The sequence below is a fragment of the Somniosus microcephalus genome, chromosome 23 (genome assembly GCF_052327205.1).
Source record: "Somniosus microcephalus isolate GS21.2 chromosome 23, FLI_Smic_1.0, whole genome shotgun sequence".
In the NCBI taxonomy this organism is placed as follows: domain Eukaryota; kingdom Metazoa; phylum Chordata; class Chondrichthyes; order Squaliformes; family Somniosidae; genus Somniosus; species Somniosus microcephalus.
Genome location: NC_141009.1, coordinates 54,874,365 through 54,897,596, shown reverse-complemented (window position 1 = coordinate 54,897,596; position 23,232 = coordinate 54,874,365). Strand labels below are relative to the sequence as shown.

At 45.3% G+C, this 23,232-nt stretch overlaps 1 protein-coding gene across 8 annotated transcripts; it reads right to left on the bottom strand.

The window, feature by feature from the left end:
* Positions 1-812: 812 nt before the first annotated feature.
* Positions 813-23,227, bottom strand: mrpl41 (mitochondrial ribosomal protein L41). Of its 8 annotated transcripts, none has more exons than XR_015073385.1 (4): positions 22,966-23,196; positions 5,674-5,782; positions 1,231-1,333; positions 813-1,134 (listed from the first exon to the last, which is right to left on the bottom strand). XR_015073385.1 is itself a non-coding variant. In XM_085965858.1 (2 exons), exon 2 carries the CDS (start codon positions 12,348-12,350, stop codon positions 11,943-11,945), a length of 408 nt encoding a protein of 135 aa, XP_085821984.1. In that variant the 5' UTR covers positions 12,351-12,366; positions 23,010-23,110; the 3' UTR covers positions 11,687-11,942. The 8 variants fall into 8 exon arrangements, 4 of the variants coding, with proteins under 4 accessions (XP_085821984.1, XP_085821983.1, XP_085821982.1 ...); XR_015073383.1 differs by having other exon boundaries at positions 813-1,138; positions 22,966-23,193; XR_015073384.1 differs by lacking the exon at positions 5,674-5,782 and having other exon boundaries at positions 813-1,138; positions 22,966-23,194.
* Positions 23,228-23,232: the final 5 nt, after the last annotated feature.

Here is a 23,232-nt window from a genome sequence, read left to right as displayed (position 1 = left end):
ATACCAAAACACACAAGGTCAGGCACTATGTTGTATAACAAAGATGGAGCAATATTCTAACGGGGGTGGCAGGACTCCACTGGGATTTCCTGATCTGTCAGCTGCGGAGGTGCTGCAGGAGGAGGGCAGACCATTAATTGGTCATTGTTAAAGTGTAAGAAATGTGATACTTAAGAATAGGTTGGAGAAAAAAAAAGTATAATCCAGAAATATTTGAATTGTAATAGTGTGCATTATAGCCTGACCCCTCTCCATATCCCTTCGAGTGACACTAGGCATACCGATGGATAAGTTGACATGAAAATTGAGAAGTGTGAGAGTTTATAGACGATATGTAAATCTCTTATCACCACCTAGGATTCCTTCCTGTTTTTTTATTTGTGGTGATTTTTTAAATTTCTAGATGTTTACTGGTGTCAAAGCTGCCTTAGTACCTCAGGCAATAATGCATAAGATGGTGCTTCATAAACTTGCCTCAGACACCATGTCACATGGGCTGGTAAATGATCCCAGTTCATTTTTTTTTTGGGGTGAGACGAGAACCTATGCAATTGAACCTCCTTATAACAAACCTTTCCCGTGGTCCTCAATATTCACTAAAGTCTCAGACCTCAAAGAAGAGCTCTTGCTAAAAGCTGCTTTGGGATTTCCTGGAATTCTACAGGGGTCAGGTGTGACTAAATTTATTTTACTGAAGTATGTAATTAAAAACTATATTTTTGTGTCACTCTTTCTACAACTGCCTTCATTGATGTTTAAATCAGTTTGTAAATGTGTGTACAAACATGTCTTAAAGGAACTCTAGAACATAATTAAAATGAGACATTTAGTTGTTTAATCATGTGAGTTTTTGATTTTTCTTCCATGAAAGAGCACTTCAGTTTCCTTGATTGAAGTAATGATGGCTCCACACTGATCTAGAGATTACACACACATTTGGGTATTTTTCCAAGGAGCAAAAACTGTTGCAATGATGCCCTACTCCATTTGGCTATTGTTCCGGTCCTTCATATTCAGTCTCTTCCCCCCTGTAGCGTCCTGGGCCTTTTGATGAGAAGGGCCAGCATTTCAGCAACATTTAGTGAGGAATGGTGAAAGGAGTCGAGGGCAGCTGTAGCTGTTTTTCAAAAGGTGCTGTCTTTAAAACATGTATAAGATTTATAAATTTGTGTTTGCAAATGTGTACATAAAACTGATTATTTTATTCAAATTGGTGCCAAAACAATTTACATTTATATAATGTTTCTTGAGTAGATACACGACCCAGTCATCTAAACTGTGGCTATATTCCTGAAATAGATGATCCTTTAGAGAAGCGAGAATTTTTTTAAACCTGAAAATGTAAAACACCAACATTCAATAAGGGTTCAGTAAAATACAGTTATTGAGCTGCTGCAGCGTTATTCCCCAAAGTTTCAATTGTAGAGCAAGAGTTTGTATTTCATCTGATTATTTTTTCCCCTGGTGTTGCAGCAATGCTTTCTCCCAGGTAGGCCTGTGCCAACATGCTTCGTTTGCCAAGAAGCCAATGCGATGTGGCTAATAAACACCACTTATGGTTTTGGACTTTGCTCACGTTTATCTTTTCCAAAGACGACCAATTCTCCCAACCAGGGTGTGACTTTATTAGTGTCTGAAATCACAGCCTGGCACAGGAATTGGAAGCTGTTGTTACTGGGTTTAGCTTATTGGATATATGAGCTGTCTGGTGACTTCACATAGGGGAACAATAAACACCATTTGGGCTATAAATTACATAGCTGGTTTATTAAGTCAAGTAAACTAGCAAGAAACCGCTTGCAATATTTTTACAGAACTTTCTCCTTTTCCCTCCTTTGGTACTAGAACAACAAAGGTAAAATTTCACTAACTACTGATCGTAGTAAAGCTGGACTAGAATTTTTGGCAATCATAAATTTCCAAAACTTAAATAACCCCATAAAACATAAAATGGTTCAGAATTTTTTTAACTGGATTTGAAACAGCTGAGTGACTAAAAAAAAAAAACACTTTTCTAAGCATTTACAAATAAACCTCTAAATAGGTGGTGTTGATCAGAGAGCAGTTCATAATAAAACACAGCAGTTGTTAATGCTACATATGCCTGACTTATAGCTGAGAATTCAATCACCAGTATTTTGGAAAGAGCAAAGAAGCTCCAATCCTCACAGGACAAGGGACATGCCCTTTTCATTGTTAAGTCATGCTGATGTATGTATTGGAAGTACAATTTCAAAATTTGCAAATGACACCAAATTGGGGGGTATAGTTTATATTGAGGAAGACTGACAAGACATGGGCATGTAAATGCCAAATTAATTTTAATATAGATAAATGAGGTGGTGCATTTTGGTAGGAGGAATAAGGAGGCCATGTACACCTTAAAAAGTAAGAATCTAAATGGGGTAGAGGAACAAAGGGATCTAGAGGTACACACAAATCATTAGAAGTAGCAACGCAAGTTAACAAAGCCATAAAAATTGCAAAGCACGGGTTCATTTCTAGAGGGATAGATTTGAAAAGCAGAAGTTATGTTAAACTTGTGTAGAACCTTGGTTGGACCACACTTCTAGTACTGCGCACAGTTCTGGTCTCCATATTATAAAAAGCATATAGAGGCACTGGAGAAGGTGCAAAATTGATTTAAGGATGATACCAGAACAGAGATTATAACTCAGGAAAGACTGAATAGGCTGGGGCTCTTTTCTCTAGAAAAGAGGCTGAGGGGGTGACCTGGATCGAGGCCTCTAAGATTATGAAAGGGTTTGATAAGGTAGACGTAGAGATGTTTCCACTTGGGGAGATCATCAAAACTAGGGGCCATAAATAAGATAGTCACACTAAATCCAATAGCGAATTCAGGAGGAACTTCTTTACCCAGAGAGTGGTTCAAATGTGGAACTCACTACCACAAGGAGTAGTCAAGGCAAATAACATAGCTACATTTAAGGGGAAGCTAGATAAACATGAGGGAGAAAGGAATAGGTTATGCCAATAGGGATGGAAGGAGGCTCGTGTGGAGTGTAAACACCAGCATAGACCAGTTTCTGTGCTGTACCATTCAATGTAATTCTCTAGGTCTGGTTTGTAAATACCTAGGGCACGTCCCCCTGAAAATGTGATAAGTTTTGTTGTTCATGGTTAGAATGATGTGGCTGCACTGCAGCTATGGTAGTGACCAATGAAGTCTTCAGCGGCTGAACTACACAACCACCACTGGGGGTTTCAATCAACCTTTCATACTTGACTGCTCTAGATTTTAGTAACACATCAGTGATGTCTGCACAGGATCAAACAGCAATAATGGACACAGAATTTACCATTGCTTTCAAAAGGGAAGTGGATAAACTTTGACAAAAGAAAAATATTAAGGGGTACAGGATAGGGCAGGTGAATGAAACTGGATAGTTTTTTCCTGAGTTGGCATAGGTACGATGGACCGAATACTCTGTTGTAGTTGTACAATTCTATGCGCATCCATCATGGGTTTAATCACGTTAGCAACTTTTTTTACTCTTAATATTGTCAGAACAAATTATTACATGTGCCTTTGCACTTATTATGGCTGTTACCTGTATCCTTTCACCCATCCTTAAGCAAAATCAATCAAATTGTGGCAGTTTTAATTGTTTCTTTGACTTACAGATCAGATTGGTTAATTCATTCATTGGCAGAAGGTTCCTCTGATCTAGAAGAATGTTTTTCTAACATAGTGAAGACATGTATATATGATGTAAATTGATTGTATCTCAGTCGATGTCCCATACATTTACCCTTGTAGTTTGTGAAGTCGAACTCAATTTTAATTAGATATATACATGCGTTATCGAGATTCTCTGGGAATCTTTACCTCTAAGAGTAAACGGGGTGATCTATTTCACACACAATGAATTAGGTGCCGGGTTTGAGGTCCTGGTCTTCAAACACTCTCTTCCTCAGGTGACCGAAGGCTGCACTGGCACACTGAAGGCGGTGTTGGACTTCGTCATTGATGTCTGCCCTTGTTGACAGTAGGCTCCCGAGGTATGGAAAGTGGTCCACGTTGTCCAAGGCCTTGTCGTGGATTTTGATAATCGGGGGCAGTACCGTGTGGCGGGGGCAGGTTGGTAGAGGACCTTTCTCTTACGGATGTTTAGTATAAGGCCTATGCTCTCGTACGCTTCGGTGAAGGTGTTAATGATGGTTTGGAATTCGACCTCCGAGTGTGCGCAGACGCAAGCGTCTTCGGGCGCCTGAGGAAGTGTTTGAAGATCAGGACCTCAAACCCGGCACTAAGCTCATGGTCTACAGTGCAGTAGTAATACCCGCCCTCCTGTATGCCTCAGAGACATGGACCATGTACAGCAGGCACCTCAAAGCACCGGAGAGGTACCACCAATTCTGCCTCCGCAAGATCCTGCAAATCCATTGGCAGGATAGGCGCACCAACATCAGTGTTCTCGCTCAGGCCAACATCCCCAGCCTCGAAGCTTTGACCACGCTTGATCAGCTCCGATGGACAGGTCACATCGTCCGCATGCCCGATATGAGATTCCCAAAACAAGCGCTCTACTTGGAACTGCGACACGGCAACAGAACCCCATGTGGGCAGAGGAAACACTTCAAGGACGCCCTCAAAGCCTCCTTGAAAAAGTGCAACACCCCCACCAACACCTGGGAATTCTGGCCCAAGACCGTACAAAGTGGAGAAGCATCCGGGAAGGCGCCGAATACCTCGAGTCTCTTTGCCAAGCGCAAACAGCGCACGTCAACCCAAGCACCCCACCCACCTGCCCCTTCAACCACCGTCTACCCCACCTGTGACAGAGACTGTCGGTCCCGCATTGGACTCATCAGTCACTTGAGAACTCACTTTTAATGTGGAAGCAAGTCATCCTCGGTTCCGAGGGACTGCTTAAGAGAGAATGGATTAAAACCAGTGCTTTTGAAACAGAAGAATTATTTCTACGGCTGTTACCTAGACAGGGTGAAGGGTTCTTAGAAACTTGAGGGGAAGAAACTTCAAGCAGGAGGGCGAGGAGAGGTTGAATTTGCATTGCACTAACAAGATTCCCCCCCCGTGAATTGTCATTGGCACTTGTATTTTGATTCTGGGTTCTTGGATACTTTTTCTTATGCCCAAAACAAAAGCCAGCTCCCATTGCCAAACCTGCACTTCCCATGAACTGAAGTGATAACTTGTGAGAGAGTTAGTAGGGGAAGCATGCCCTGGGCCTTTATTGTCCCTGTATTACAACAACTTGCATTTATATAGCACCTTTAACGTAGGAAAACATCCCAAGGTGTTTCACAGATGTGTAATCGAACCTGAAGTGACACCGAGCCACAGAAGGAATCCACGCCAGATTTCAACTGTGCAGACAAGTCGCTTCAAAATCCCATTACTATCAGTTACACCAGACATTTTTACAGCAAACTCAACTATCAGGTTTATTTACAGCTACAGCCATTTACAAAGCAAGCAGTAACAGCGAGTTATCGAAATCAATCCATGCAACACAGCAGCTTTGAACTAGTTTTTGAAAAGTTTGTCTGTTTAATCCTGTCAGTTGAATTTGTTTGCCAGGCTTTGTGTACATCTTTCAAAAAAAAAAAGACAAAAGCTTCCTGTGAAGGGAGTAGCCACCAAAGCTCTACTGGTTACGGTCTCTCAAAATTATGTGGGCATCCTACCTAGATCTGTGTCTTGCATCCGTTTGTGGCAGCTCGGTCAAAGCCGTAACCAGCATGTATATCAAAAGTGTCAGTTTCTTATATTCTTACAGTTTCACCTTTGAAAAGTCTGTATACAAGATAGAGGCACTTTACTCAAACAATGGACAGAAAACTTCATCATACACAGCATTCTGAATCAAAGTACCTACATTCATTGTGTTTGAAACATAAAAACATAGAAGATAGGAGCAGGAGTAGGCCATTCGGCCCCTCAAGCCTGTTCCACCATTTAATGAGATCATGGCTGATCATCCAAATTCAGTACCCTGTCCCTACTTTCTCCCCATATCCCTTGATCCCTTTAGCCTTAAGAAATATATCTAACTCCTTCTTGAATATATTTAATAAGTTGGTCTCAACTGCCTTCTGTGGTAGAGAATTCCACAGGTTCACCACTCTCTGGGTGAAGAAATTACTCATCTCAGTCCTAAAAGGCTTACCCCTTATCCTTAGACTGTGACCTCTGGGTCTGGACTCCCCTGCCATCAGGGACATCCTTCCTGCATCTAGTCTGTCTAGTCCTGTTAGAATTTTATAAGTTTCAATGAGATCCCCTCTCATTCTTCTAAACTCTAGCGAATATAAGCCTAATCAACCCAATCTCTCTTCATACGTCATTCCTACCATCCCAGTATCAGTCTGGTGAATCTTCGCTGCACTCCCTCCATGGCAAGAACATCCTTCCTCAGATGAGGCGACCAAAACTGCACACAATACTCAAGGTGTAGTCTCACCAAGGCTCTGTACAACTGCAACAAGACATCCTTGCTCCTGTACGCGAATCCTCTCGCTATGAAGGCCAAAATACCATTTGCCTTCTTAACCGCCTGCTACACCTGCATGCTTACCTTTAGGGGAGAAAATTCGGTTATCAACCATTTTGGGGCGCTAACTTTAGCGCTGGCGACTGTGAAATTGAGTTTTAGCGCCCCGAGGGAAGTGGAGCGCTAAATCAAGCGCTCCACTTCCTTCTTAGGACACGAATGTCGGAGAGCGGGGTGGAGACTTCAGCAGCGCTGCACACGGGCCGTGCGGCGCTGCCCTGTTCAAAGGCTCCTTCCCATCCTTAAAAGGGAAGGGCCATCGCTGCAGGCTCTGCAATTTAAAAAGTACCTACCTGGACCACCAAGGCAGCCGCATGCAGGAACCTGCGGAAAAAAATATAACAGGAAAGGTAGTTTTTAAAAAAACTTACCTCGGCCACCTCGCCTTTAATCATCGTCCCTGAAGCGGCCGACCGCCCGACGCACACCGTCTGTGTTTTTGATCAGCGCTGCTGCAGGCGGGCAAAAGTCAATTTTGGGTCTGGGGCGCTACCGGGGTGATGCGCACGGTGATGACGTCATGATCTCCAGGCGAAGGGCACGACGCTGTAGCACCGCCGCAAAACTACCGCCGAATATGGCGGGAGTCGATGTCAGCGCCGCGCCCGGTCGCAAAGCAATTTGTGCCCCGTTAGCGCCCAATGGTAGGCGCAAAGGCACCCAATTCACCCCCTTAGTATATAATAATTGTAATATTTAACTTTTAAATAAATATTAATGGCTGTCATCTATAATGCAACTTAGTAATGCAGTGCAGGCAGATTTTAAATGATTGTTCCAGGAAATTTTAATTATTTATGGATTGAAATGAAATTCCAAAAATGTGTCCAGGACTCCTTCCTCGGGGAGTACGTTAGTCGTCCTACAGGGGCAGAGGCTTTGCTGGATCTGTTTATGAGTAATGAAATACATCAGTTAGATAAGCTAAATGTAGGTAAGCACCTTGGGAGCAGTGACTGCAATGATGTGGTTTAAGATCTAATTGGAAAGGGAAATATCACGAGGGGTCTGGACAGAGTAGATAGAGAGAAACTGTTCCCATTGGCGGAAGGGTCGAGAACCAGAGGACACAGATTTAAGGTGATTGGCAGAAGAACCAAAGGCGACATGAGGAAAAACTTTTTTACGCAGCGAGTGGTGAGGATCTGGAATGCACTGCCTGAAAGGGTGGTGGAGGCAGATTCAATCGTGGCTTTCAAAAGGGAGTTGGTAAGTAGTGGAAGGAAAAGAATTTGCAGGGATACGGGAAAAGGGCGGGGGTGTGGGACTAGGTGAAGTGCTCTTGCAGAGAGCCGGCACGGGCTCGACAGGCCGAATGGCCTCCTTCTGTGCTGTAACCATTCTATGATTCTAAAAATCAGTACAAAAACGAGAACACCAGATTGAACTAGGGCAGGTTTTACAAATAGGAGTGAGCCAGCTGAGGTGAAGTGGAAGGAGAAAGTAACACAACAGGACTGTAGAGCAGCAGTGGGATTTAAAAAATCATTCGACTGCAATGGTTCAGAATAAGTATATTCCATTAAAAAATGAAATAACTAGTAGTTTCAGGGTGGAATGGATAAATAAAGAGGTTAGAAACTGATTAAAAATTGAAGAGGGCCTATGGAGAATGATAAAACTAATGAAAACATTAAAGAATGAGAAACTAAGAAAAAAATTGCAAAAACATCAGAAGGAACAGCAAGTATTTTACAAGTGTATCAGTAAATACAGATGTTAAAAGTGAGGTGGCAGCCCTGAGGAGAGGAGTGTCAATTTGTAGATGATCAAACAATGACGGAAGTATTTAAAAAGCACTTTGCATTGCTCTTTACTAAAGAGAAGTTAGGGCTGGTAAGTGGCAGGTAACATTCGCGCCGCACAAGGGCAGGCAATGACTATCTCCAACAAGAAAGAGTCTAACCACCACCCCTTGACATTCAACAGCATTAGCATCACCGAATCCCCCACCATCAACATCCTGGGGAATCACCATTGACCAGAAACTGAACTGGACCAGCCACATAAATACTGTGGCTACAAGAACAAGTCAAGAGTCTAGGTATTCTGTGGCGAGGGTCTCACCTCCCGACTCCCCAAAGCCTTTCCACCATTTACAAGGCACAAGTCAGGAGTGTGATGGAATACTCTCCACTTGCCTGGATGAGTGCAGCTCCAACAACACTCAAGAGGCTCGACACCATCCAGGACAAAGCAGCCCGCTTGACTGGCACCCCATCCACCACCTTAAACCTTCACTCCCTCCACCACCGATGTACTGTGGCTGCAGTGTGTACCATCTACAAGATGCACTGCGGCAACTCGCCAAGACTTCTTCGGCAGCACCTCCCAAACCCGCGACCTCTACCACCTAGGACAAGGGCAGCAGGTGCATGGGAACACCACCACCTCCAAGTTACAAACTATCCTGACTTGAAAATATATCACTGTTCCTTCATTGTCGCTGGGTCAAAGTCCTGGAACTCCCTCCCTAACAGCACTGTGGGGGTACCTTCACCACACGGACTGCAGCGGTTCCAAGCGGCGGCTCACCACCACCTTCTCAAGGGCAATTAGGGATGGGCAATAAATGCTGGCCTTGCCAGCGACGCCCACATCCCAGGAACTAAAAAGAAAAGGCCATCAGAGAGGAGGTGAATCCTGAAGTGGTTCAGAGAGAGGTGAGCGATATTAGGATGCATAAAAGGAAAATTTTAGATACTTTAGGCTAAAGGAAGACAAAGCGCCAGGGCCCGACAGGATACATCACAGGATCCTGAGGGAGACAAAGGAGGACATTTTGGAGGCTCTAGAAATTATATTTCAGGGGTCTATGAGTGTGGATGTGTGGCAGTGGACTGGAGTGGCCAATGTAGTACCCATTTTTAAGAAGGGAGACAGAGCTAATCTGGATTATTACAGACCAGTTAGTTTAATATAATCTGTGGTAGGGAAAATTTTTAGAGTTTCTAATTAAAGAAGAAATGACCACATATCTGAATAAAGACAGATTTCAAAAAGGGACGATTGTGCTCGACAAGCTTCATAGAATTGTTTGAGTAGCTAACAGATACGGTAGATGGGGAAAACGCATCTTTCAGAAAGCCTTTGACAAGGTACCACACAGAAGATTACCGAGTATGGAATTAGGGGGGAAGATAGCAAACTGGATTCATTGTTAGAAGGGAGAAAACAGTCGGAGTTAAGGGCAGTTTTAGAAGCTAGAAGTGGGTTATGGTGTCCCACAAGATTCAGTCTGGGGCCACTTCTGTTCACTATCATTGATTTGGATACAAGCCTAGAGGGAGTGGTGTTGACATTTGATACTAGATTAACTAAGAGATTTAGAACAGAGAAACTTCTTTACAAAGGGAGTTGGGAGGCGGTGGAATTCACCTCCAGGGTTAGTGTTTGAGGCAGAAAATTTGTCAACAATTAAGAATCGATTGGATAGTAGATGACAGAAACAGGGATAAAGGGATATGGGAACAGGGTGGGTAAATACGATTAGAATTATTTGCTCGCAGGGAGAGTAAACACTGACGTTTAGGCCAAATGGCCTGTTTCCATCTAGTCTTTTTATGTAAATCTAGTAAGCAGGTTACTGCAAGTGAAGTGATAGTTATCCCTTGGGATGCAACTCTACAAGAAAAGGTACAGCTTCCAGATTGTAGGGGGCAAAGATGCACCTAAGGAAACAGATGTCAGATAGTTGAAAGAGACCATACATAAACCCTGAAACAGAGCTTTAAAATGTGAATCATCCAAACATTTTAACTACACAGTTAAACAGTTGGGACAGTTTCAATTTAGACTGAGTCACGAGAGCAGGAACAGAATGTCCTCGCAGAGAGCACAATCACCATACAACACTATGACAGCCAGACACTGATCAAACCAATTCCATAAGGGATTTACTCAGACCTCTGGGTCTGGGGATGGAACCAGAGGACAGAATTGGGCCTTCAGCTAAACCAACTGCAGCACTATGTTTGAGAGTTGTGACAATTGTTCACAGTTAAGCCTGTCCCTATAGAGCCTACACATCAACGAGATTATTTAGCAACATAGGAATTGCTAGACGAAAAAAGACCAGGTTCATCTAGTTCGTCTTCACCAACCTGGTAGTTGCATGATACAATGGAGTTGTTGACTAATCATGGCAATCAATCTATATCAATTAGTCTATTAGCTATTCACAGTGGCAGAAGGTGGGTAGTGGGGTTCCACAAGGATCAGTGCTGGGATCACTGTTATTCACAATTCATATTAATGATTTAGACTTTGGAATCAAAAACACAATTTCTAAATTTGCAGATGACACCAAATTAGGGGGGGGGGGGGGGGGGGTGTAGAGGAGCAAAGGGATCTCGGAGTACAAACACACAAATCGCTAAAAGTAGCGACACAGGTTAACAAGACCATAAAAAAGCAAGCCAAGCACTCGGGTTTATTTCTAGAGGGATAGAACTGAAAAGTAGTGAAGTTATGCTAAACCTGTACCGAACCCTGGTTCGGCCACGCTTGGAGTACTGCGTACAATTCTGGTCGCCATATTGTAAAAAGGATATAGAGACACTGGAGAGGTTGCAAAAAATATTTACAAGAATTATACCAGAAATGCAAGGGTATACCTATCAGGAAAGGATGAACAGGCTGGGTCTCTTTTCTCTAATAGAGATCTTTAAAATTATGAAAAGTTTTGATAGAGTGGATAGAGAATGTTTCCACTTGTGGGGAAGAGCATAACTAGAGGACATCAATATAAGATAGTCACCAGAAATCCAATAGGGAATTCAGGAGAAACTTCTTTGCCCAGAGGGTGGTGAGAATGTGGAACTCGCTACACAGACCACGTCATTTAATGCATTAGTACCAATATGCTGCAAAAAGATAAGATTTAATCTACTATAGTTTAATATTGCGCAAGACCCTTTTCGTACACCAGTTTTAGTTCATCACCTGAAAACGCTACGACCACCACTAACAGATCAGTGACCGCTAATACTTCATCATAGTGTTACCTGCCTCAAAATACATTTGGAAGAATAACATTTTTAAATAGTACACTGGTTGTTTTTCCACTGTTCAAGTGGGTCTCATTCAAAACTTTTACATGGCCATTACACTTCCGTGAAATGGTAGTGACAACACAGCAACAGATGTAGTGAAAGACCAGGTTTAATTTGGTTAATCTGGTGGTAACGATAAAAACCACACACACCAAGCTTGTTGGTATAAACAATGAATTTGATATTTCTTCTCTTCCAACACTCCAGTCCACCAAAACTCTATTCACTTATCCAGTAACGACCAGCACAGGCAGAGTATTACTGAGATCACACCATAGAAGGCTACCATTTCCTGTATCTCGCAATTCAGAGCAGGAAAAGGCCCCCATCTCCGACAATCCAGTTCTTATTAACGCGTGTAATTTTTTGGAAACAGTTGGAAGAGCTTGCCCTCTTGTGTCGGTTCAAAGCCGTATTTCTCTAGGTTGCTCAGGCTGAAGGTCCCTTCCTGAAAGTCCTTTTCTATTTGCGGAGCAACAGTTTCTGTGAAGAGTTTCTTGGCTGTCAGGGGTTGCTCTGTTCCTCTCGGTGCTTTGTAAGACACATAGGGTTTCAGGTTAAAACCTTCTAAATTGGGGACCACAAACTCAGGCACCATTTTTCTGATCTTTATAAACTTGCCGCTGGAAGTAATAAACCCTGCTGGTTTGGCTCCCCGGGATCTATAGAAACTGCGGGGTCCACGCTTGCTTGTGAGTTCTGCCGTCCGATCAGCTCCACGCACCAAACCCCGAGCCAGATTGGATAGTAATCCCATGGTTGATTACACCTAACTAAGACAGAAAAAGGTGTTAGGGATGATCTGAACAGCTCCTGGAGCTAAAGGCACAGCCCTTCACAAACACCCTCCAAAAGCAGTTTGGTTTGTTGCCAATTCAAAGTCAGAAAAATTGCCTAGAGAAAGGAATGGGGCAATAAGTATCATTGAGAGAAAGCGCAGCATGGAAAAGGAGCTCAAGTGGGGGGGCAAGATCACTGAAAGCAACTCCGTACATTTCAATTAAGTTACTTAAACTAACCTCAGGATACCAAGTAAACAAAATACAACTGTCACAGAAATTAACCTTTGGATGCCAGCAACTCCAAGGAATTCCGCACACCCTCGGACAGCCATTTAAAAAAAAAAGCAGCCCCCATATTGTGACACTGAAAAATATCTCCATATATTGCATAATAAAGCTACTTGGATTTCAGTGGTAGTTTTATTACTGGATCATTCATCACAACCACTCCCTCGCCTCCACCTGTTGCCCTCGTCCCAGCAAAATTTTAACCTCTCCCATCGCAGTCTCGTCCCCAGTATGGCTCCCATCGCTGCTTCCTCAAATCCAAGGCGTGCAAACTGGAGTGTATTTGGTGCAGCTATCCATACCAGAGCTGGCTGGACACTACAAAGTGCTTTTGAGCCTCTCTCCTTTGCTAAAAACAATCCACTAACTCCAGAATCATTCTGGTGAGCAAATTTAAGTCTGGCATCATTTAACCCCCTATCTTTATTTTGGCCAGCTAGGTGTCTGACACACACAAAGACCCATCACCATGCTTAAGAATCTCCAATCCACTGAGAAATCCAGAGTGTCTGCTTGATCTGGGGAGCACCCTCCCTCACTGTAGAGAGGCAGCTTGCTTAGTTAGATAGAGTACTTACGAGCAGGATGGTCAGAACCAAGACTATTAGGACTCCTAAGTTTAGCCAGATAAAACCAATCAGCTAATCAGTAGAGACAACGAGGAAGCTTCCTGCTGCTTTTCCAGCTAGTCACACTACAGTACTGGCTTGCAAAGCTCATCTGGAACTGAATCCCAGTCCTTCCAGGTACCAGTAATGAGCCAGGTGACTGATTAATCATCAATAGCATCCCCTGGAATATGATAGATTTGCCTGGTTCAGGTATCTAAATGACCAAATCTGCCAAAGAGCATTCACCCAGTTCCAATCTCCAACCAGCAGGAATACTGGAGCCAACTTAATCCTACTGAAACCTGTCTTATCTGCCTATCTCCAAAGGAGAATAGTCACTAATTTAGTCACTCTCAGGATGTGGGCAACACTGGTAAGGCCAACATTTATTGCCTATCTCTAGTTGCCCTGTGAAGGTGGCGGTGGGCCGTCTTCTTTCCGACTGCTTCATGGTCACTCTTACTGATACCGGCTTTTTTTTTTAATAAACTGAATTCAAATTCTCAAACTGTCATGGTGGGCTTTAACACAATGAGTCAACAGACAAGTGCGGTCAGCCCACAATAGACGAACAGTCAAGACCAGGAACTTTTGACGAGTAGCACAACTCAACATAAAATGCGAGTGACCACAGCGAGGATGCACAACATACCCCAGCAGGGTGGCCCTGGAAGAGGAGCACGCGGTGTTCGCCGGTATGTTTGAGACCTTCCGAGACCGCTGGGCTCCACAGGGAATGGAGTGTGTAGTGGATACAGGGAATAGCAAAGTTTCCTTTGACTTTTAATGATTTGGGTTTTATTAGTTGTGCCCCTCTTAAAAAAGGAGGCACGTTTGTTAGATTTCTTTTATTAGGGTTGATGACACTGGAGCAATCCAGTTTCCCCACGGTGTCAGCTGTGGCTCAGTGGGTAGCACTCTCACCTCAGAGTCAAGTCCCACTCTAGAGGAACGGTAGCACAGGACTAATGATCCAGGGACGTGAGTGGGCAGCTGGGAAATTGAAATTCAGTTAATTAAATAAATCTGGAATAAAAAAAGCTAGCATTCGTAATGGTGACCATAAAACTATTGGATTGGCGTAAAAACCCATCTGGTTCACTAATGTCCTTTAGGGAAGGAAATCTGCCGTCCTTACCCAGTCTGGCCTATATGTGACTCCAGACCCACAGCAATATGGTTGACTCTTAACTGCCCTCTGAAATGGCCCAGCGAGCCACTCAGTTGTAACAAACCGCTACGAAACATAACTAATATGAATAAAACCAGACGGTCCACCTGACATCGACCTCGGCACCGGCTAAGGACACGACAACAGCACACCCAGCCCAGTAAACCCTGCAAAGTCCTCCTCACCAACATCTGGGGACTTGTGCCTAAATTGGGAGCGTTGTCCCACAGACTAGTCAAGCAACAGCCTGACATAGTCATACTCACAGAATCATACCGTTCAGCCAATGTCCCAAACTCCTCTATCACCATCCCTGGGTATGTCCTGTCCCATCGGCAGGACAGACCCGCCAGGGGTGACAGCACAGTGGTATACAGTCGGGAAGGAGTGGCCCTGGGAATTCTCAACATTGACTCCGGACTCCATGAAGGCTCATGGCTTTAGGTCAAGCATGGGCAAGGAAACCTCCTGCTGATTACCACCTACCGCCCTCTCTCAGCTGATGAATCAGTACTCCTCCATGTTGAACACCACTTGTAATAAGCACAGAGTAGCAAGGGCACAGAATGTACTCTAGGTGGGGGACGAAGTCCCATCTTCACATTGAGGACACCGTCCATCATATGGCACTACCACCGTGCTAAATGGGATAGATTCAGAACAGATCTAGCAGCTCAAAACTGGGCATCCATGAGGCGCTGTGGGCCATCAGCAGCAGCAGAATTGTATTCCACCACAATTTGTAACCTCATGACCCGGCGTATCCCTCACTCTACCATTACCGTCAAACCAGGGGGGCCAACCCTGGTTCAATGAGGAGTGCAGAAGAGTGAGAACGGGGTACCTAAAAATGAGGTGCCAACCTGGGGGAGCTATAACACAGGACTACATGCATGCTGAACAGTGGAAGCAGTATGCTATAGACACAGCTAAGCAAACCACAATCAATGGGTCAGATCAAAGCTCTGCCACATCCAGTTGTGAATGGTGGTGGACCATTAAACAACTAACGGGAGGAGGCTCCATGAATATCCCCATCCTCAATAATGGTGGAGCCCAGCACGCAAGTGCAAAAGACAAGGCTGAAGCGTTTGCAATCATCTTTGGCCAGAAGTGCCGAGTGGATGATCCATATCGGTCTCCTCCTGTGGTCCCCACCATCACAGAAGCCGGTCTTCAGCCAATTCGATTCACTCCACGTGATAGCAAGAAACGGCTGAATGCACTGGATACAGCAAAGGCTATGGGCCCTGACAACATCTTCAGCTGTGCTGAAGACTTGTGCTCCTGAACTGGCAATTGTAGTGTATGTGCCTTTAAGAGCTCCAGGTGTGCTGTAATGCCGGTAATGGCCACTCGGGCTATATAAGCCTGTATATTGTGCATATCCGTTAGAACCCACCCCCCCAAGACTTTGCTTAGTAAACACCTATGAACCAACTCCTGTCTTCAGTGTCTTTATCAACACACGGACACTACAGTGGCGACGAAGTGGAAACGGACTTACCTGCAATTCGGCAGCACCTCCAAGACATCGATTCCTTGGGCGTCCAGAAGACTCAAGAAAGAGAGAGAAGCTGTGGTTTCACCAGCTGGCCAAGCTGGTGGCAGGTACTGCGCTAATCCTTCCTGGGCGTCAGGCTGGGGCTCCAGCGGCTAGCTCTACAGCGGAGACAGGCAGCGAAATCGGAGGCAAGCAATAACGGACTGGGAGGGAGCACTCGGGAGACGGCCGGCGCGGCAAGCAGGTCAGCGTTCAGACCTGCAGAGAAAGTCCGGCGGGAACGAGTCTCCAACTGTAAACAAATAAAAAAACAAAGAACGGAAACCGCGGGAAACAGCGTTGTCATCGGCAGCAGCGGCGGGAAAGCGCGGGAAGCGCCATATCTTTTCTGAAATGCCTAAGTCTGGCAATATTGATGCTTTTGATAGCGAAATAGAGGATTGGACCACATACGTGGAAAGAGTAGAGGTATATTGCACTGCAAATGGAATAGAAGATGAAAAAAAAGCTTCAGTACTGCTGAACCTAATGGGCGCAAAGGCATACGGGCTGTTACAAAATTTAATCACTCCAGCCAAACCAAAGGACAAGAATTTTAAAGAAATTGTTGATACCCTGCAGGAGCACTTAAACCCAACACCGCTGCTGATAGTGGAACGATTCAAATTCTTCAAGAGAAATCAACACAAGAATGAAAGTAACGCTGATTACCTAACCGAATTAAGAAAGCTATCAAAGTACTGCCAATTCGGGGCAGGACTAGCAGATTATCTTCGAGACAAATTTGTTTGCGGTCTCTTAAGTGAAGGAACACAAAAAAGGCTGCTTTCTGAAAAAGATTTAACATTGGACAAAGCTTTCAGTATGGCTGTATCATACGAAGCAGCAGCAAGAGGAGCTGCAGAGATACAACAAAAGACACAGAACTTCGGCACCCATGAAATGACACAGGGTTTCGAAAGATGTTATCGCTGCGGCAGATCCACCCATAACCAGAAGGACTGCTGGTTCAAGGACAAAGCATGCAGGCAATGCGGAAAGATTGGACACATTGCACGGGTATGCCAATCTGGACAAAATAAATCCAGACAGAAAAAAAAAAATCAATAAAGGAAAGTACAGGAAGGTACAAATGATGACGGACAGTAGCTCCGAAGACCAGAAGAGCGATAGCGACTCCGAAAACAAGAGACTAAGCTGTCTCAAATTACATAATGTACTTGCCAAAGATGATTACCAAACCATTTGGGTTACCCTCACGATAGCAGGGTCCCCTGTTAAAATGGAGCCAGATACAGGATCAGCTCTAACCGTAATAAATCGACGGGATTACGAGAGGCTATTTTCGCATATACCTCTAAAAGACACATCCATTATCTTAAAAACATATACGGGGCAGAAAGTATACCCCAAAGGAAAAATAAGGGTGCCTGTTGTATACAACGGCAAAGAAATACAAAAGTTGTATTTATACATTCTACAAGATGGTGGTCCACCGTTGTTGGGACGTGAATGGATCAGAAAGATACGTTTAGACTGGCACTCCATTCAGGCACTGACGGTGACCAGTAAGAAAATAAACAATGATGACATCATACCTGAACGATTAAAAGACATCTTGGCCAACGCCAAAGAAGTGTTTCAAGAGAAACTAGGAACCTTGAAAGGCATCACCGCCTCAATAAAAGTGGAAGATGCAGCAATTCCCAAATTTTTTAAGGCAAGACCGGTGCCATACGCAATTCGTCCAGCAGTCGAGGCAGAGCTGGAGAATTTGGAAAAGGCAGGCGTATTATCCAAAATAGATTGGAGCGAGTGGGCAACACCCATCGTTCCAGTCATGAAAAAAGCATTAAATAATGATAAATCTGAAGAACAGAGAAAAATTCGCATCTGTGGAGACTTCAAGGTGACTGTAAACCCGGTCCTTCACAGTACAGTATCCTCTTCCGAGGATAGAAGATATTTTCGCCTCACTATCCGGAGGGAAACGTTTCACCAAAATTGACTTGGCACAGGCATATCTACAGATGGAGGTTGAGGAGGCCTCTAAAAATAATCTCACGATAAACACACACAAAGGCCTGTACCAGTACAATCGACTGGTTTTTGGAGTAGCATCAGCTCCAGCTATCTGGCAAAGAGCTATGGAGCAAGTCCTGCAAGGGATTCCGGGGACTCAATGCTACCTAGACGACATCCTTGTAACAGGAGAAAACGACAACGAGCACCTTGCCAATTTGGAGCAGGTGCTCACTAGGCTGAAAGAACGGGGCCTACGAGCAAATCGCCCCAAGTGCGAATTTTTCCAAAATCAATCAGATATCATATTATGGCCACATAATTAATAATGAAGGGTTGCATAAGTCACCTGAAAAAGTGGAAGCGGTCATAAAAGCCCCAGCACCTGAAAATGTTTCACAATTAAGGTCGTTCCTGGGATTAATAAATTACTATCATAAATTTTTACCGAACTTATCAACTCTTCTACACCCTCTTAATGAACTTCTACAAACAGGAGTGATTTGGAAATGGAACGAAGACTGTAAACGTGCCTTCCATAAATGCAAAGACTTAATCACATCCGAAGAAGTTTTGGCTCATTACAACCCATCACTGCCAATCAGACTGGCATGCGATGCATCCCCTTACGGCATAGGAGCGGTATTATCCCATAAATTCCCTGATGGCTCAGAACGGCCGATAGCTTTTGCGTCACACTCATTAAACTCAGCTGAGCGTAACTATGCCCAAATCGACAGGGAAGCACTCAGCCTGGTATGGGGAGTGAAGAAATTCAACTATTACCTACACGGACAAAAATTTACCTTGTTGACTGGCCATCAACCCCTCATCTCCATATTCAACCCTAAAAAGGGTGTTCCCATTATGACAGCGCAAAGGCTACAGAGGTGGTCCCTTTTTCTAGGGGCACACCAATACAACATAGAATACAAAGGATCAAAACAGCATGGGAATGCTGACGGTTTATCGCGCCTACCGTTGCCAACGGTAGACGAGGCACCTACAGTAGACCCAGTAGAGATGTTCCACTCTACCATATTGGAATGTCTACCAGTAACAAATTCTGCCATTGAAAGGGAGACGAGAAATGACCCGACTCTCTCACGGGTCTACGATTTAACAGTGAAGGGATGGCCAGCACATGGCATTCTCGCAAAGAAGAGAACAGCTGTCAGTGTGCCGAGGAACCTTGATGTGTGGATCCAGAGTGGTAATTCCACCCAAACTCCAGGATAAAGTGCTAAAGGAGCTTCACGAGGGGCATCTGGGTGGAGTGAAAATGAAGAACCTAGCTAGGGCGTTTGTATGGTGGCCAGGTATCGATGGAGACATCGAAGAAATGACCAAGAGCTGCCTAGGATGCCAGAAGGTCCAAAACGCTCCACCACAAGCCCCTCTACATCCATGGGAGTGGCCCTCATCTCCCTGGCAAAGGGTGCACATCGACTTTGCTGGTCCATTTATGGACTCAATGTTCTTAATCGCGGTTGATGCACACTCCAAGTGGCCGGAGGTAATAAAGATGTCCTCCACCACCACAGAGAAAACCATCACAGTATTAAGGACCATATTTGCCAGGAATGGGCTGCCGGAACAGATATGTTCTGATAATGGACCGCAATTTGTGTCCGAAGAATTCAGAAAGTTCTTAAAAAACAATGGGGTTAAGCACTACGTGTCCGCCCCATACCATCCCGCCACCAATGGATTGGCTGAAAGGTTTGTCCAGACCTTCAAGAAGGCCATAAAGGCCATGGGTAATGAAGACATAAATCTACAACATAAGGTAGATAACTTCTTGTTTGCGTACAGGAATGCAACACATACGGTTACAAACCAAACCCCCGCCGTGATGTTTTTCAATAGAAGACTAAGATGCCGGCTGGATTTGATCAAGCCAAACATCAGAAGGGACGTAGAGAACCGGCAATTTCAAGGCATGAATGAAAGGCCAACTAGAACCTTCCAGATAGGTCAACAAGTTTTGGCCCGGGACTACCGTACCGAGAAATGGCAGCCTGGAACTATCTGCACACTACTAGGACCACTGATGTATACCGTGGACATCGGAGAAAGCATAATAAGGCGCCATGCTGACCAAATCATAAAGTCATCCGAAAAGGGACAACCTACACAACGCTATACGTCTAACGATGAAGTAGAGATACCCATATCTACCTCCGATCCGGCGATACTGGAACCCGATGAACCAGACACTGGCATTCAAGCCGAATCAGCCTTGCCAAAAGAACCTACTACACCACCAGAAACTACGACACCCCCGAGGCGTTATCCGGACCGAGTCAGGAAGCCTCCTGAGAGACTGACTTATAATTAATTAACTACAGTAATGTGTATATTATTTTTCTTATAACATGTAATTAATAATTACTTAAAATATGTACTGGTTAATTAAAAAGGGGAGGAATTGTAGTGTATGTGCCTTTAAGAGCCCCAGGTGTGCTGTAATGCCGGTAATGGCCACTCGGGCTATATAAGCCTGTATATTGTGTATATCCGTTAGAACCCCCCCCCAGACTTTGCTTAGTAAACACCTATGAACCAACTCCTGTCTTCAGTGTCTTTATCAACACACGGACACTACAGCCATGCCTCTAGCCAAGCTGTTCCAGTACAGCTACAACACTGGCATCTATCCGACAATGTGGAAAATTGCCCAGGTATGTCCTGTCCACAAAAAGCAGGACAAATCCAATCCAGCCAATTACCACCCCATCAGTCTACTCTCAAATCATCAGCAAAGTGATGGAAGTTGTCATAGACAGTGCTATCAAGAAGCACTTACTCACCAATAACCTGCTCACTGATGCCCAGTTTGGGTTCTGCCAAGACCACTCGGCTCCCGACCTCTTTACAGCCTTGGTCCAAACATGGACAAAGGAGCTGAATTCCAGAGGTAAGGTGAGAGTGACTTACCTTGACATCAAGGCAGCATTTGACCGAGTGTGGCGTCAGCAAAGGAGCCCTAGTAAAACTGAAGTCAATGGGAATCAGGGGGGGAAAACTCTCCACTGGCTGGAGTCATACCTAGCACAAAGGAAGATGGTTGTGGTTGTTGGAGGTCAATCATCACAGCCCCAGGACATCGCTGCAGGAGTTCCTCAGGGCAGTGTCCGAGGCCCGAGGCCCAACCATCTTCAGCTGCTTCATCAATGACCTTCCCTCCAACATAAGGTCAGAAATGGGGATGTTTGCTGATGACTGCAGTGTTCAGTGCCATTCACAACTCCTCAGATAATGAAGCAGTCCATGCCCACATGTAACATGACCTGGGCGATATTCAGGCTTGGTCTGAAAAGTGGCAGGTAACATTCGCGCCACACAAGTGCCAAGCAATGACTATCTTTAACAAGCGAGAGTCCAACCACCGCCCCTTAACAGTCAACGGAATTACCATCGCCGAATCCCCCACCATCAACACCCTGGGGAATCACCATTGACCAGAAACTTAACTGGACCAGCCACATAAATACTGTGGCAACAAGAGCAGGTCAGAGGCTGGGTATTCTGCAGCGAGTGTCTCACCTCCTGACTCCCCAAAGCCTTTCCACCATCTACAAAGCACAAGTTAGGAGTGTGATGGAATTCTCTCCACTTGCCAGGGTGAGTGCAGCTCCAACAACACTCTGGAAGCTCAACACCATCCAGGACAAAGCAGCCCACTTGACTGGCACCCCATCCACCACCTTAAACATTCACTCCCTCCACCAGCGGTGTACCGTGGCTGCAGTGTGTACCATCTACAAGATGCACTGCAGCAACTCGCCAAAGCTTCTTCGGCAGCACCTCCCAAACCCACGACCTCTTCCACCTAGAAGGACAAGGGCAGCAGGTGCATGGGAACACCACCACCTTCAACTTCCCCTCCAAGTCACACACCATCCTGACTTAGCAGGATGGCAGGAATGACGCATGAAGAGAGATTGGGTCGATTAGGCTTATATTCGCTAGAGTTTAGAACAATGAGAGGGGATCTGATTGAAACTTATAAAATTCTAACAGGACTAGACAGACTAGATGCAGGAAGGATGTTCCCGATGGCGGGGGAGTCCAGAACCGGGGAGTCCAGAACCAGGGGTCACAGTCGAAGAATAAGGGGTAAGCCATTTAGGACGGAGATGAGAAGGAAACTCTTCAGCCAGAGAGTGGTGAACCTGTGGAATTCTCTACCACACAAGGCAGTTGAGGCCAACTCATTAAATATATTCAAGAAGGAGTTAGATATATTGCTTAAGGCTAAAGGGATCAAGGGATCTGGGGAGAAAGCAGGGACAGGGTACTGAATTTGGATGATCAGCCATGATCTCATTAAATGGCAGAACAGGCTAGGAGGGCCGAATGGCCTACTCCTGCTCCTATCTTCTATGTTTCTATGACTTGGAAGTATATCGCTGATCCTTCATCATTGTTGGATCAAAATCCTGGAACTCCCTCCCTAACAGCACTGTGGAAAAACATCACTAAAACAGATTATCTGGCCGTTATCACATTGCTGTTTGTGGGAGCTTGCTGTGCACAATTTTGGCTGCTGCGATTCCTATGACTACACTTTAAAAGTACTACATAGGTTGTAAAGCGCTTTGGGGCCGAGAACGGCGATGAATAAATGAAAGTTTTTTTTATGGGTTAACAGAAAAGGCGCCGGCTCCACCAGCCGAGCTAGTGTTCAGCAGCGACTCCTCGCCTCTCTCTAACCCAGTCAAAGGATTTGTCGGTATCGAGGGGTCTGGTGCAAAGGAGTGTAAGTGGAGCCGAGGTATAGATTAGCCGGGATGGGATGGGATGGGACGGGACAGGCTGGAGGGCGGCCCGGACTTACTACAACTCGCGCCGGGCCTCGCCAGCCGCTCTCGGGGGGGGGGTAACCAGGGAAACGGCGCCTCAGGTCCTTCCAGCGCCGCCCGCGATCCCACAGCTCTTTCCAGCGCCGCCCGCGGTCCCACAGCTCTATCCCCCCCGGTCCCACTTACTCCACCTCCCTCCTCCTCAGTCGCTCGGACTGTCTCCCGCTCACCGTCCCTCTCGCGCCCCTTCGGCCTCGCGTCTCTTTGGCCCTGAGCCGCACCGCCCAGTGAGGCGCGCCGCCATTGGTCCGCCCGCGCGCGCCCAATCGCCGCCCCGCTTGCTGCCGCGGCTTCGGCCGCTGACCTATCAGGAGGGCGCCTGGCCGCGCAGCACAACAACTGGCTGTGTTGGGTCAGAAGAAGGCGGAGCGGGGTTCGGGGGGGCAGAGCGGA

What these genes read in the sequence shown, in the direction of transcription:
- mrpl41 (XM_085965858.1), bottom strand. Translation starts at nt 12,350, where the DNA reads ATGGGATTACTATCCAATCTGGCTCGGGGTTTGGTGCGTGGAGCTGAT.